The sequence below is a fragment of the Parus major genome, chromosome 1A (genome assembly GCF_001522545.3).
Source record: "Parus major isolate Abel chromosome 1A, Parus_major1.1, whole genome shotgun sequence".
In the NCBI taxonomy this organism is placed as follows: Eukaryota; Metazoa; Chordata; class Aves; order Passeriformes; family Paridae; genus Parus; species Parus major.
In genome coordinates this window covers 8,576,570-8,591,214 of record NC_031773.1, presented here as the reverse complement: position 1 = coordinate 8,591,214, position 14,645 = coordinate 8,576,570, and the positions used below count along the sequence as shown (strand labels likewise).

Below are 14,645 nucleotides of genomic sequence, written 5' to 3'. Positions count from 1 at the left end.
AACAGAAAGAGGGGAAAAACAATAAAAAAATTATCCTGAAATGAGGTGAGGAACATCAAAATTATATTTCAAAGAAAGATCTGCTGCTGTGTCATACTGACCTGTAGTTACTCTTCCAGAAGTAAGATCTACTGCTGTATCAGTTGCCCCAACTCGATAATCAAAGCTATTTTTGCTTCTGTATGCAAATAGTCCAGCTTCTGATAAATTTGTGTCAGACATAGATGGTTTCATACCTCCAATTCCTCGATAGCCATATGACCCTGAACGGTCATACTGATAATGGTCATCTCTGTAGCCAAAGCGATCTTCAGGAAGTGTAGTAGAAGGCTGCTGTGCTGTACAGCTCCTACCAAATGGCAATTTATAAACCATATCACAGCAGACAGCTCTTCTCCCTGCAGTCAGATCTACAGGCTTTTCATCATCTTCAATTACTGTTGTTACGATACCTGAAGATGTGTCATCCATTGTTACTACTGTTCTGTGGGATTTTGTAGTGCTAAGGTCAACTGCTCCACTCTCTGCTGGCTCCTGAGAAGTGGAGAGATCAGTCCAACCATTTGTAACACCAACAGGTGGCACAGTAACAGGCTTTGTAGCAGCCCATGTCACTGCCTGTGCTGAAGTACCTAGTGATAAATTTATTGGCACTTCATCTCTACCTACAGAGAAGGCCTGGCTGCCTGTTACTCTGTATGCAGGCTCAAAATGTTTGGATGTTGTTAGCTGAAGCGGTGTTGTCATCGCATGTCCCAGATCCACAAGGCTGTCTGTGCTGGTGGTGTAGCTCACAGTGGCAGTGCAGGTCATTACAGTTACTGTCTCAGTGACTACAGGCAGAGAAGTATCAGCAACACATGCAGTGCTAAGATTTATTATGGATGGCTGGACAGTACTTACTGGCCGTCCACTTGTGTCACTTGCTGGCATTTGCCTTCTTACATCCATGGAAACAGCAGAGAGATCCATACAGCTGTCCCTCATTTCAATGTCCATCTTAGTTAATGTGCGAAGATCTATGACATCGCCCAAAGGATGGAATCTTCCATTCTCTCTATATCTGGGTTGATCTACAATATGTAGTGGCTCTGGAGGTATAGTAATAGCAACACTACCTAAACCATAACCAGGCACTGGACCCTTAACCACAGACACTGTGGTCTTGGTAATGTCTGTTGTTGCTACTACTGATTTTGAAGTAGGTATTTTTTCGAAAGTTGATTGTGTTGTCACAGGAATAGCTTGCAGCGCACCTGAAATATACATACTCTGACCTGCCATACTTTGAATATCCATCGTTTTCATGGATGTAGTAAAAACTGGTTGCATAGGTTGGGGAATCTGTTCTTTAGAAGGTTCTTCTAAAGGCCAGCTGGTAACAGCCTGGCTAGTTATAGCTTCAGTGGGAGTCCCAGGCTCAGATGGCAATGTGATGACAACATAGGTTTCCTGTGAGGGTTTTGCCAACCTTGGTGAAGATTTGTTAGAGTGTGGAGACAAAGGGGAAGTGGGAGATGGTATTTTGTATTCAGCTGTGGATACCAAATTCAGAGTCATACTTGAAGTCAATGACAAGCTTACTGGTTTGGGCTGTATTTCTGCTGGCTTATGAACAGATATTGGGAGCGGAGGAACTGCTGGTTTAGGAGCAATTGGAGGCTTAGTTACTTCAGGGGGCCTATGACTGAAGACAAGCCCTGCTGGAATGGAGGATGGTTTGGGTGGTACAGGAGGTGGTGTTGGGGTGTATGTTTTTGTGACAGGTACCACATGATCCTTTAATACAGCAATGGACTCTAGTGTTGGAACACTTGTGACCGGAGGTACCACTGTAGGAGCTGTTGCTGCTGGAGCCTTAATCTGTGGTTTCTTTTTGGGATAAATGGCTGGCTTGGGTAAAATAGGTGGTGGTGGTAATGGTGGTGGAGGAGGTGGTGGAGGAGGAGGAGGTGGGGGTGGAGAAGGATGTGTAGAAGAATCCAAAGAAGAGCTTCTAAAAAGAGAGAATACTTTGGCTGAAACAGCAGGAGCTGAGGAAGGCACAGAGACCATGCTGGTCTTACTTACAACACTGTGAGTGAGTACAGATGTTTCTGATGCAGGCTCTGAAACTGGTATTGGTGTTATACATATAGGTGGTTGCTCAGATGCAGCATTAGTCAAATCAATCCTTGTCATATCAACACCCAATTCTTTGTGTGGCTCTTCATGATGAATTTTGACACTGACAGCCTCTACTGTACTTTTAGCTTTTCTAGCTGCTTCCTTCTCTGCTTTGGAGGTATCAAAGATTATGGTATCAGCTGCATATTCCTTGGATTTTGTAACTGTAGGTGCCACTACTAAAGGTACAGTTTCAGGCAAACAAACTGCCATTTTCTCCACACTCTCTGCATCTGATTCAAGAGTTGGTTTTTTTGTGGCTCCGGCAATAGATTCATAAGGCATGCTCACTTCAGAGTACTCTTTTGCAGATGTTAAGGGAACCTGTGTTATTATCCTGTCACCTTCAGAATCTGCTGGTTTACTTACACCATCTGCTGGACCTACAAAACCTGTGGTTGCACTATCTATAGGTGAGGAACTATCTGTGGTACAAACTGAAGATGTAGATGATGTTAAGGAAGCTGTATCAGAAGGTAAAACTGATGCAGCACCTTCTGATGTCTCAGAGTATGTCAATATTGATGTCTCATGAGAAATTATTTCTTGAATTTCTCTGGCATAATCTGTTAAGTATTCATCTTCAATTTCCTCTGCTGTAAAATGCTGTGTTATTTTAACATCTGGAATAGAAAGTGTTGTGCTACTGACCGGTGATACATCTGAGATTGCTGAAGTAGTGCTTGATGTTAAAGATGTACTATCCACTATTTCTGCACCACCCAATCCCTTTGTATCAGATGTGGGAATTAAATCTGAAGCTGGCTGTGTTGGACTTGACCCAGGGGTTAGCTGCATTTTCTGTCTTTTCATAAGCTCTTCATAAGCAGCTTCTGCATCTAACAAATGCTTTTCCTCAATGGTGGAAGTTACTGTGCTGTCTAATACAACTATTTCATGACTTTCTGGGATAATATAAGAACTAGAAACAATATCTTCTTGAGGCACAATAGTATGTAATGTCTCAACACCATAGTAGTCTTTCTCTAGATCACTAATTTTCTCTGGTTCATCATAGACCTGTTCTGAAGCTCTTGGTTTTTTCTCTTTTCCTCGCTGCTGTATATATTCACTGCTCTCATCTTGTCTCATAACGAGATTAGTATCAATAGTTGCATTGTAAGTATCCTCTACTAAAGATTCATAAATATAATCCTCTATTAGCATTCCACCGTATAAAGATTCTTTTTCAAATACTTCATCTTTTTCATTTGACATTTGAAATGATTTGGACTTATGCATCATCTCCTCATATACCTCTTCAGCACTTTTTAATGTCTTTTGACCACTCTCTTCTTTTGGGAGTCCAGTTGATTGTTCATCTGTTGGTGAGTATAGAGAGACAGCAGTAGGCAATTTGTAAACTTTTTGCACTTCTATTATTTTTTCTGGGCTGATTTCAAAACCTTCAGGTTCTGACTCAATGCTGGGTGAATATTCAGAACAAGAAGATCTGTGCAGCTCTTCCATTTCTGCAGCCTGTCGTAATTCTTCTGTTGGAGATGCATCTTCAATGGGAGAAAGATTACTTGGCGGTGTCTTTGGACGTTCCCTTCTTCTCTGGGCTCTGAGTTCATCCTTGTCCTTTTTAGACTTTTTGCTAGAACTTTTTCTTTGTTGCTGTTCTAATTCACGTTGTTTCTCTTGTTCCTTTAGCAGCTCTTCCTCTTCCCGTAGTTCTTCTTCTTCTGAAGAATCTTCAATAGTGGGAAGAAGAGGACCATGTGTTCGATGCCTTGCTTTGCGCTGTTGTTTGCTCTCTCCTCCCAGTTTTTTGTGACTAGGACTGCTGTCACTGTCTTCGTCAAGTGATGACACTGAAGTAGGAGATGTACCTGGTGTGAAACTAGAAGCATGTAAACTAGAAGATCCTTCTCCTCTAGATCGATCTTCTGGTGAATCTGTAAGACTCTCCATCTCTAGCTCAGGCTCCTCATCAAAATATAAAATACCTTTCTGTTGTTCAGATACTTCAGAATATTTGTTTGTTATTGTACTATTTAGTTCTATTGTTTTGAAACGTCGAAGACCTCCTCCTCCAGATACTGCAAGTTCTTCACTGTCTTGACTTTTACTTTCCCTGTATTTTGGCTCGGGGCTTTCATCAAAAGTCTCATCATCATCATCATGCCATGAATGTCTTCTTCCTGCATCCTCATCATAGCCTGCACTGCTTTTCCGTGCCATTCTTCTGTGTTTTCCAGCTGTTCCTTTGGCTTTGCTTTTCATTTCTTCTTTCCTTTGGCTTTCAGCTGCACTGATCTCCTTGAGTTGATTTCTAATGAATTCATCATCTTCAGAACCTGAAGCATCTTCATCAGCACTCATCTCTATAATCTGCTTTCTAATGAAGTCTTCTTCATCACCTGATCCCTGACTGTCATCTCGTTTGTACTCATCGCTGCTTGAAGAACCAACACTAGTTCTTCTTTTTCTCCTCGGGACAGGTGAGTTTTCACTCTCACTGCTGTCTTCCACAGAGTCATAGCGTTGTTGTCTCCTTGCTGATATGTCATCTCCTTCATGTTCTTCCTTGTAGTCTGCCCGGGAGGAAGCAGTTCCTTTGCCCTCTTCTGCAATGGTTCCTTCACCTTCTTTGATAGCTTTTAAGTCTTCCTCATCTGAACTGTAAGATTCCAGAGTGACGGGCAAAAGCTTTGTTTTAAGTTGATCCTTTGTCTGTTCGCCATATGTTTCAGAAAGCTCTTTTCTTTTTTCAGATTTTTCATCAGAAAGAGTGCTTGCCTGAGCTTCTAAAATTGAGAGTACTGTACTTTCCAATTTAGCTAGATCTGAGGGGCTTGGTGGACTTTCTTGTGAAACAGGTTCTTTTTTATTAGATTCTTTGAGTAAATCCTTTTCATCAGTGGGGATATGACTTGGAATTTCACCAAGTGAACTTGATATCCCGTCAGAAGAATACCCGGTGTCACTCAGACCTTGTGGACTTTTCTGTTGCTGAGAGCTTGATGTGTCTGATTTTTCATCCTCCTTTTCCTAAAAAAATAAATACATAACGCGTGTGTATATATTTATATAAAAATTCTTAATGTCTCCTGGCATTTAATTTATTTTTTTGATGAATTCATGCCTCAGATGTAGACTGAACACTAGCTTTGCTATTCAAAGCTATTAGAATAATACAAAAAAGTTCCTCGAATTTTGATTTTTTGCATTGACTCTAACTAGGTTTTGCATGGCTGTCCACAGTGGCAACTGATTTTACTAGTTTCAAGACGAACTTCTACTTTTCAATATAAAATGCAATTATTTTATGAACACTTAGTAATGATAACCTGCCACTTCACCACACATGCATGGGACAGGTTGCCCAAGGGTTTATTTATTTGAAGATTTTATTTACTATGTTTCAAAGCTGCCTACATGGTTTTTGATACAGAGTAATATAGCTTGACAAATGTCTGCAGAATTTCTGGAGTCTGCTCCTTTCTCTGCCCATTGAACATTTTATAATTGTCTAGAAATATGTCAATCTTAAATTTTGCATTCATGGTTTAATTTTGTTGATTGAAGTATTACACATTGCAATATGCAACAGAATGCATAGAGTACTGAAACATGATTTATTGACATCTGGAATGTCCCCACATATTAGAATGTCCCCTACAATTGGGCCCTGTACAAATATTTTTTGAGTACCTCATAAAAAAGAAGTTTCTTGGTAAATTGCTACTGCAGAATGAGCTAGCTGCTGGTAGGGCAGTGTAATGACAGGGAGGAAAGCGTGATGGTCAGCCACTGATTAAAGGAAGAAAAGAAGGTAGGCACTCCTGACTGAGCATCAGAACCAATGTTTTCCTTCTCATCCCTAATTAAACACCCATAGTCATCCTATCTTCCAGATCCTTCTACCTCATTCTGTCCGACAAGCATCTTGATCTCCTTCCATAAATAAAAAAAATACTAAAAATATCCCACAGCAAGTAATTTTGCACCAGTTTCATTCCTGCTTCTCGCAGCTGTGAAATGCTCTGTACTTAGTGAAAGTACCTCATTGTTCGGCTAAAATACAGCTCACTCTCCAAAATACAGGTCACCTTAGCTCTACTCTGGGTTGACAATTTTAGGAAGTGTCAGATCCACTGGCAATTTGAGAACAATTTCCCCACACCCCCTGGCAATCAGAGAACAAGCAAAGTCTCACAATTTTCATATTATGATGTGATTTCTATTTTTGTTAGCACTCTCAATAATAGAAATAGGTAGTATTTACCAGCTTTGCTAATCTAAGTCAGTGATTTCCAAAGCAGAGCAAAACGTTTATTTAAAGGTTTAATTTATCAGCTTCATTGGTAACCTGATTATTTGAAAAGTAGTTAAAAATACCGTGGAATAAATATACTAGAAAAATTATCATGAATGTTAATTACAGTTTAAATTTAGACTCATGTTAAGTTGCTATCAACTACAACTATTTTCCAAGTTTATTCACATTAAGTTACACTTAGGGTCAAAATATCAAAATTCAAATATTTTTTATAGTCAGTCATATTACATTTTAAAACCAGTCAGGTTTAGATTTAATTTACATTTAAGTTATTTGTTCTTACTTTTTGACATATCACTTTGAACATAATCCTACATTGAAACACTAATATTTATATTATTAAAGTATTTATATTATTATTACAGTAATATATAAATATTTTAATAATTAATCATCATTCACTGGAGTGATTTATTATATTGTCTGCAAAATCAGATGCTACACTGAATATAAACTATATTTTTTCTTACCAATTTTATAACCAGTATTGCAAATTTAAATATCTGATGTCACAGAAAAATCCATTGCAAATAAAAATCCAATGTGAAAACAAACATTTTTAAAGACTTCTTGAATCATAAGGCTGTGATTAATATATAAACATGAGAAACCTGCAGTACTTAAAACAGCTTTGCAAAGGCATCACCAATTGAAGCCGACACCTCTCTGAAATACTCTGAAAAATCTACTCTTGGATATTCACCAGCCCTTAAGGACAGAATTATGTATGGTCTTTAATGAAAGTCAGCAATTAAGCATAATTAATTTCAGGTTTTGTATGTTATATTTACATTTTTGTTCCCTTTATTAAAAAGGAAAGTGTTTAAGGGAAATTTATTTTGCTATGCTTAAAAAATATATATATATATCACTAGAGCCAAGTGAGTTTTCCCTCTATAAATAACACGCTCCTCACTAAAGCTTCACCTATGACATTTGATTGTTACTTTTTCATTTATGACCAGTGTGTTCATACTTATGAAGACATACCCAGCAAAACTGACTACGATCAATGTAGATGAGTTACTAAAAAATGCAAATATTGCTCAAGCTCAGAAGGTTTGCCAGGAGTTGATGGACAGAATGCATCCATCTGGTGAAAGTGAACCTCTCAGATCTTGGCTCTCCAAGATGTGATACCATCGATTACAAAGCAGAGACTGAAAGCATCAGTTGAACAGTTAAGTGCAGAAAAAGGTAGAGAACAACTGGCCATGGAACAGCTTCAGCCATTCTCCTTGCAGCTGAGTCCAAAGTCTATTACCTACTGTGACCAAACCAGAGGAGATGGCAAGGAATATTGCTGCTGCCCTGGTGTTGAACCTCAGTGTATGACATAAATGACTGCTATGAATCACAGGAAACTGAATATGAGAAAATCTGCTGCTTGTACAGTAAGGAGAAGAAAACGATCTACAATAAGGACAGACTTAGTTTCTCACTAGAAAAAAATGGGATGAGAAAAATCCAACTTTCTTTTAAAAATTACCAAAATATGAATATATTTTCTAATGTTTTTATTTGTATCATTACCTGCACCACGGTGCATGCAAAAATTATCCTGCATGTCATGTTTTGAGATCAATATGCATGTAACTTACAATAAGCAATACTTAAAACAAAAGCCTCTGGGTTTTTTTTTCCCTATTTTGTGTAATCGAAGACTTAGGATATTGTCACTAGCTACATCTATTCTGAAAGAACTGCTAACTTATTTTCTGCTGTGTCAGCTATCACATCCACAAAGACAGCATCATTGTTAAGCTTGGAAACATATAATAAACCTTAGATTTTTAGATTAATAACAAAATATTGCAAAAACAATGTTGATAAGGATCATATATATATTCCACAACTCTTTGAAAATAAAAAAAAATGCATTTCTATTAAAAAAAAATGCACTTTTTTTTTTTCTTGTAAATTAGGAAATATTTTGTTACGTGTAGAATTACTGGGCTTTTCTGGGTATTTCAATGGCATTTCCTCTGAGTTTGTCTACTGTGTGTTTTCAATACTGGGCAAATTTAGCTCTAATACAGACATTGATGAGAGAAACTTCTTGAGAAATGAGGAAGAAAGAGACTACAGTCTGGATAAGACTTTAAAAACATGCAACCTCTTTAACTAATGTTAAAAACAATTGTAAATCTGTATTTGTGCTATTCCAGTGGCATTTCTGTGATGCCAGTCAATCTATTATACAACTATTTTGTATTCGAACTTTCAGCTTTATAAATATTATTTGCTTGTACTCTTCCTCACTTTTATTATTCTTATTTGAAAATATAAAGCTTAGGGTTCAAAAAACATCTGGATGTTGTACTTGTGAGCATGTTTTAGTGGTGAAGGTGCTAGCACTGAGCTGATGGTTGGGCCCCATGACCTTAGGTCTTTTTCAACTTTAACGATTATATGATTCTATGAAAAAGTTTCATCAGTTACCAAACCAAAGCAGAAATTCATTAAAATAAAAATATGGCAAAAAGAAAAAAAAAGGCCTTAAAAAAAAAAGTATAGTTAGCAAGATTATATTCTGTTGCAGATGACAGAAATTTTATTTTGCAAAGGAACTCATAATTTTTAAAAGGTCAGTTTGTTTATAGAAGAAATAAAGATATCTACATTATAAAAAAAAGGTTTCATAAAGTAGAAAAGAAACACAGTTGACTAAACTCTGTAATATGCATTTCAATTTTACATTTTCAAAATGAAACATGTTATTTGTATCCAGAAAAATTGCTTACAGACAAGTCTTATCCTCCTTTTTCTATCTCTCTGGGCTGTGTTTTGTGGCATGTGTTAGCATAATAATGCCAATCAACAAAATATTAATATTTACCTAGTTACTCAACTGAAGCATGTGATCATTCCTCAATAATCATAAGAAGGTAGCAATAAGGGTACATATATAATATATTTAATGCATTACAAATGTATGTCAATTGACAACATGATAATGGGTTCTTGTTAGTTATGTACAAACTACCTTTGTGTAAATGTGTGAGTTCCAAGATGGCAATTAGATACTGATAAACTGCATGTGTTAAGCCTCAAAGATTTCTAGGCATCCTTGTTTGAATAGCTTATTGCTATTGTACATGTCAATAGTCAGTATTACAATACAGTTTCTCAGGAAAAGGACCTGTAAAACAGGAGCAGTTTTTCTTTAGAACATTCTTTAGAAACATCCTGAAGATATTTCAAAGTATTACAGAAAAAAATGCTTTGGAAAAAAAATGGCTTTTTGATTCCTTAAATCCCACTTTGAGACTCAAATATTTAAAAATATTTCAATATTAAAGTAGCTTTTTTTTTTTTTTTAAGAGGATATCAGATCTGTAAATTCAATTGATATCTGTGATTTCTGCTGAATATGAAGGGAACCTACAAAAAAGATAGAGAGAGAATATTTACAAGAGCATGGACAGGATAAGTCAAAATGGCTTCACACTTAATGAGGGCAAGTTTAGATTAGATATTAAGAAAAATTTATTATGAAGGTGGTAAACCAGCAGCACAGATTGCCCAGAGGAGATGTGGGTGTCCTGTCCTGGGAAGAGCAAAGGGCCGGGTCGGATGGGGCTTTGAGCCACCAGGTCTAGAGGAAGGTGTCCCTGCCCATGGCAGAGAGGGTGGAACGAGATCATCTTTAAGATCCCTTCCAATACAAACCATTCTATCATTCTGTGCTTTTTCATGGGTTATTCTACTGTTTGTATTGAATCAGAGATTTAACCTTTTCATGTCTTCAGGGACTCATTGGAGTATTGCTGCCTTTTTTCTCTTTTTAATTTCTTTTTTATTTTTTGTTTTAAGTGAAAAACGGGATAATTGCTTATCTTTTGTTGTAAATCTAGAAGAGTTAGTAACTATAATTTCCACAGAATTCAATATAAAAAGACAGTAGTTGGCCAAGTGCAGAAAGGTTTTCCCTTGCATTCCTTAATTAAAAATGTACCTAGCTGAAATCCTCCATATGATTCTACCCTGAAATACATGTAAATTATATTCAATGTCTACATTTTCTCTTTTACCTAGTGAATTGGAAGCAATGTGTGATATCTAAGAGGTATCACCTCTTCCACTTTTATCATATGCTCTCTTGGGAAGATCTGTGTCTAGCAATGTTTGATGAACAGCACAGACAACACTGAAGTACTTCAGTAAAGAAAAATTAAAAATAAATCAGAGTTAATTTTATTAAGCACAAGCTAGGTGAGACACTTTCTTTATTTTTAATGCTGAACAATTTGAAATAAGATTTTCCGAGATCTCCTTTTTGTTTGGTCCAAAAGGCAGGATTTCTGGCTATGTTACCCTTAGCATAATTCAGGGATTCCTTCAGAACAATCATACACCTTAACTCTTGATATGATCAAGAGCAGTAAACATAACATGTGATAGGGGGTTTATTTCAGACATGAGATTTGGTTTAAAAAAATAGTATTTTCCGAAGCAATATTTCCGAATTATAATATTTTTCTGTCCAAATAACTACCACCAGGAAATACATAAAACAAAAGTCAATCAAACCTCTGACCCTTTTGACTGGGATTATTTGGAAAAATAATTCTGGCAAAGGTAAAACACTTTCCCTAAGCCTATTCTTACTTTCATAACATATTAATTTCATAACATAATAACCAGCACCTAATTTGCAATGCTGATACAAAACCACCTAATTTTTCTTTTATCTACAAACTGTGCATGTTATTGTCTTCAGCTGATAAAGTGACTTTAATGCAGACCCCCAGTACATGCTATCATCAACTCACCCACTCCTCTGACTCGAGAGCTCACGAGAACCCTAATTGAATGTACTTGTCTGTCTGAGATAAACTAATTAAATAGTAAAAAGATGTAAAGATTGCATACTTCCATGTACAATGTTCAGGCATCACAAAGTATTCCTGAAATTTATACTATATTTTGATATTACAAAGCACTGTACACCTTACTCTCTCAGATTATTCCCTTTTGGGACTGAAAACTATGAAAACACTCTGATTTCAACAATTAATCTTCAAAGTGTGAATATAGAGATCAAGGAAAATAAATCTGAAATATTGGAAAAAAATATTAAACAGGAGCTTTACCTTAGTTTCAAATGCTTAACTGCTTGAGACTTAAAATCAGGAAAGTAATTTTGAAATGTGCATGTAGAGCATAGGACTAACTGGTGAAACTTTCACTCAATGGGAGTCATTGGTTGTATAATTTAAAATAATTTTGGAAAGAGAGTAACATTAAAGCAGGAAGGAGAGAGTCTGTAAGGATCAGATTCTAAGCTGGAGATAGGGAAGTGGGAGGGAGAAACACACTTACTATTTTTTCTCGAACTGCTTCCACGTGGTCGGTTCCTGGCAAAGGTGCTGTTTGAACAGGAATTTCTTCTTCCTGAGCTTTTTCAGCTTTCAAAATCTCTTGTGAAATCCCAGTTGTCAAATCCTCTTTCTTAACATCTTGCTCCTTAGCCTGCAGTCCCTCATAAGGTGCTTCAATGTCTGCTTTCTTTTCAGCAGCATGGTCTTTAATCTCAACTGTAATTTCTTTCTTTTTGTCTTCTGGATGTGTTGTGCTCTTTTCTGGGAGCACAGTTTCTTTGTCTTCTTCCAGCATGCTTAGGGGTTTCTTTTGGTCTGCAGTTGTTATTGTAGGAATTTTATCTGCTGAAGGAGTCTTTGACAGTTTCCCTCGCTGAAGTTTTGTTTCTTCTTTTTGACCTTCCTCTTGGATTTTATCCACTGATGAAGTTTTCTTAATTTTTTCATGTTGAAGCTTTATATCTTTCTGAATTCCATGCTGAATTTTATCAATTGAAGCTGCCTTTGGCAATTTTATCTCCTGAGGTTTTGTATCTTCCCTCTGAGCTGCAGGTTGGATTTTGTCAGCTGACAGTGCCTTTGCCATTTTCATCTGTTGGAGTTTTGGGTCTTCTTTCTGAACTCCCTGTAAAATTTTGTCAGCTGAGGGCATCTTTGCCAATTTTGCCTCTTGAAGTTTTACGTCTTCCTTCTGAACTCCATGCAAAATTTTATCAGCTGAGGATGTTTTTGCCAGCTTTGCTTCTTGAAGTTTTTCATCCTCCTTCTGAACTTCATGCAAAACTCTGTCATAGGAGGCTGCCTTTGTCAGTTTTGTTTGCTGAATCCTTGGGTCTTCTTTCTGAGAAGCATGCTGGATTTTATCAGCTGAGGGTGTCTTGACAAGTTTTCCCTGCTTAGGTTTTGCATCTTCCTTTTGAATTCCTTGCTGGATTTTATCAGCTGACAATGTTTTTTCCAATCTCCCCTGCAGATGTTTTGGAGCTTCCTTCTGAATGCCTGGTTCTTCCTTTGGCTTTGCTGCTGCTGGAGTAGGTGGTGTGGAAGTTTTCTGAGGGGAATGTGAGACAGCAGGCACAGGCCGTTTTTGAGGAGGAGCAGGTGGTTTGGATGTTGGTTGTGAAGGGCCTGTTTTCGGAAGTGGCATCTTGCCCATATCTCCAAGTTGTCCTGACACTGCCCTTTGGGTCTGGCAGTTTAAGCACAGCCATTCCTGTACCTGTGATACAATAAACATGAAATTACTTATTTGAAAAAGTAACAAAAAAATCATACAGTGTTTTCAGCTGATACAATTGAATTCTTTCAATCTGAATGCTATGCATACTGGTAAGTTATTTCTTTTCTTTCCTGCTTTTGCAGGAAGATCCATAGCACCATTCCAGAAATTGAGCATATCAGCTTCCAGAAAGCCAAGAAGAACAAATATAAAAAGGCACTGTGAAAACTAAGAACAACAACATTTTTCCAAAGTATGGATGACCTATATGTGCAAAGTTTGCTTACTTATTTCTAACATGTATTTCTTTCTAAAGTCTCTATAATCTATAAAAGGTCCCTATAGTTTTGCAAGCCTGAGAAAAAGGGGACCAACTGGCACTCATGGCTTTCTGTGTTTCTCTTAGGAAATCCCCTCTTGAGGTTTTATATTGGTATCTGTATAAATTTATTATGACTATAACTCAACAGGAAGATCACCTCTGCTCATTTTACTGCTAAATCCCTGCTGCACATGGCTCCTTTTACTGTTCTTCCCAGAAAATCAGAAAAAGGACAAGTGCTTCTATCTGTGCAAAAGATCTCATTGCCAGTTGCCTAGCTACTACATGAGAGGAGTAATCACACTGTTTCCAGTGGGATTTAGTTTATAGTTCCTTTAAAATAGCAAAAGAAAATTTTAAGCACAGAAAGCCATTGAAAGGAAAGAAAAAAACCAGACTCTTCTGAATACTAGAATAGCTAATGAAGATTTACTTCACTAGTGCAAAATGAGCTTCACTGGTGGATAAGTGGCGTACACTGTACAATAAAATCTACATTTAAAAACAGCTGATCAGCTATTTTTATAAGTGATATATAAATTACAAGAAACACAGAAGACATGAAAAAAATCTTAAGTAAGAACAGCTCATATGGGCTAGCTTTGTGGAAATGCAAGTAAGGAGAGGCAAGTTAATGTGTAAAATTGTCTGACAAATTTTGTTTCAGGCACAAGCAAAGAAAGAATTTACACATTATCATTCAGGTGATCAAACAATTGTGTCGTGTATTTATTATTCTACTTTTATAGAAATGACCAAACTAGTGAGCATCCTAGTAATTGACACAAAAAATATTTAATTTAATAGTGCCCGATAATATTTTCCCAATAAATGCAGTTTAGCAGCTGAATCAGCTGTGTCCCCTAACATTTATTATATCTTTCGCAAAATCAAACTGAATGTGAAATTATATTTAATAGTCTGTATCAGACTATTAAATATAATTTAGGCTTAGTTTTTCTGTTGAAAAAGGAATTTAACCATAATCCTCCAGGATCTATTATCCTCCTCCTTAGGACTTAAAGTGCTCCAACTACACATCATTTGTTTGGGAATCACTAATTAAGAAATACAAGTATTTTTTATTTATTTTTTTAATGAATGGGCAAAATATAACTCATTTTTCTGGAAAATATCTCTTTTAGATGGGGTTATTGGAATTCTTACCATAGTTTCCTCTGTTTTCCTAGAAAACAGTACTGGCAGCCATAAATAGTTGTGCACTGTCTTTTATAAACTGAAAATAGAAGCAATGCTCCAGGAGACAAATTTGCCCCACAGAATATCCTGATATTATCATTAGAAGTCTGCAATGGACTAAATATA

The 14,645-nt window shown here is 36.7% G+C and overlaps 1 protein-coding gene across 7 annotated transcripts in view; it reads right to left on the bottom strand.

Moving 5' to 3' along the window:
• PCLO (piccolo presynaptic cytomatrix protein) overlaps positions 1-14,645 on the bottom strand; it is a 314,143-nt gene that overhangs the window by 168,321 nt on the left and 131,177 nt on the right. For all 7 annotated transcript variants that reach the window (XM_015627659.2, XM_015627658.2, XM_015627653.3 and 4 more), the window contains exons 4-5: positions 11,780-12,997; positions 102-5,163 (exon numbers count right to left, since the gene is read on the bottom strand). In XM_015627659.2, coding sequence (XP_015483145.1) covers positions 102-5,163; positions 11,780-12,997 — 6,280 coding nt within the window. The remainder of the gene's footprint in view (positions 1-101; positions 5,164-11,779; positions 12,998-14,645) is intronic.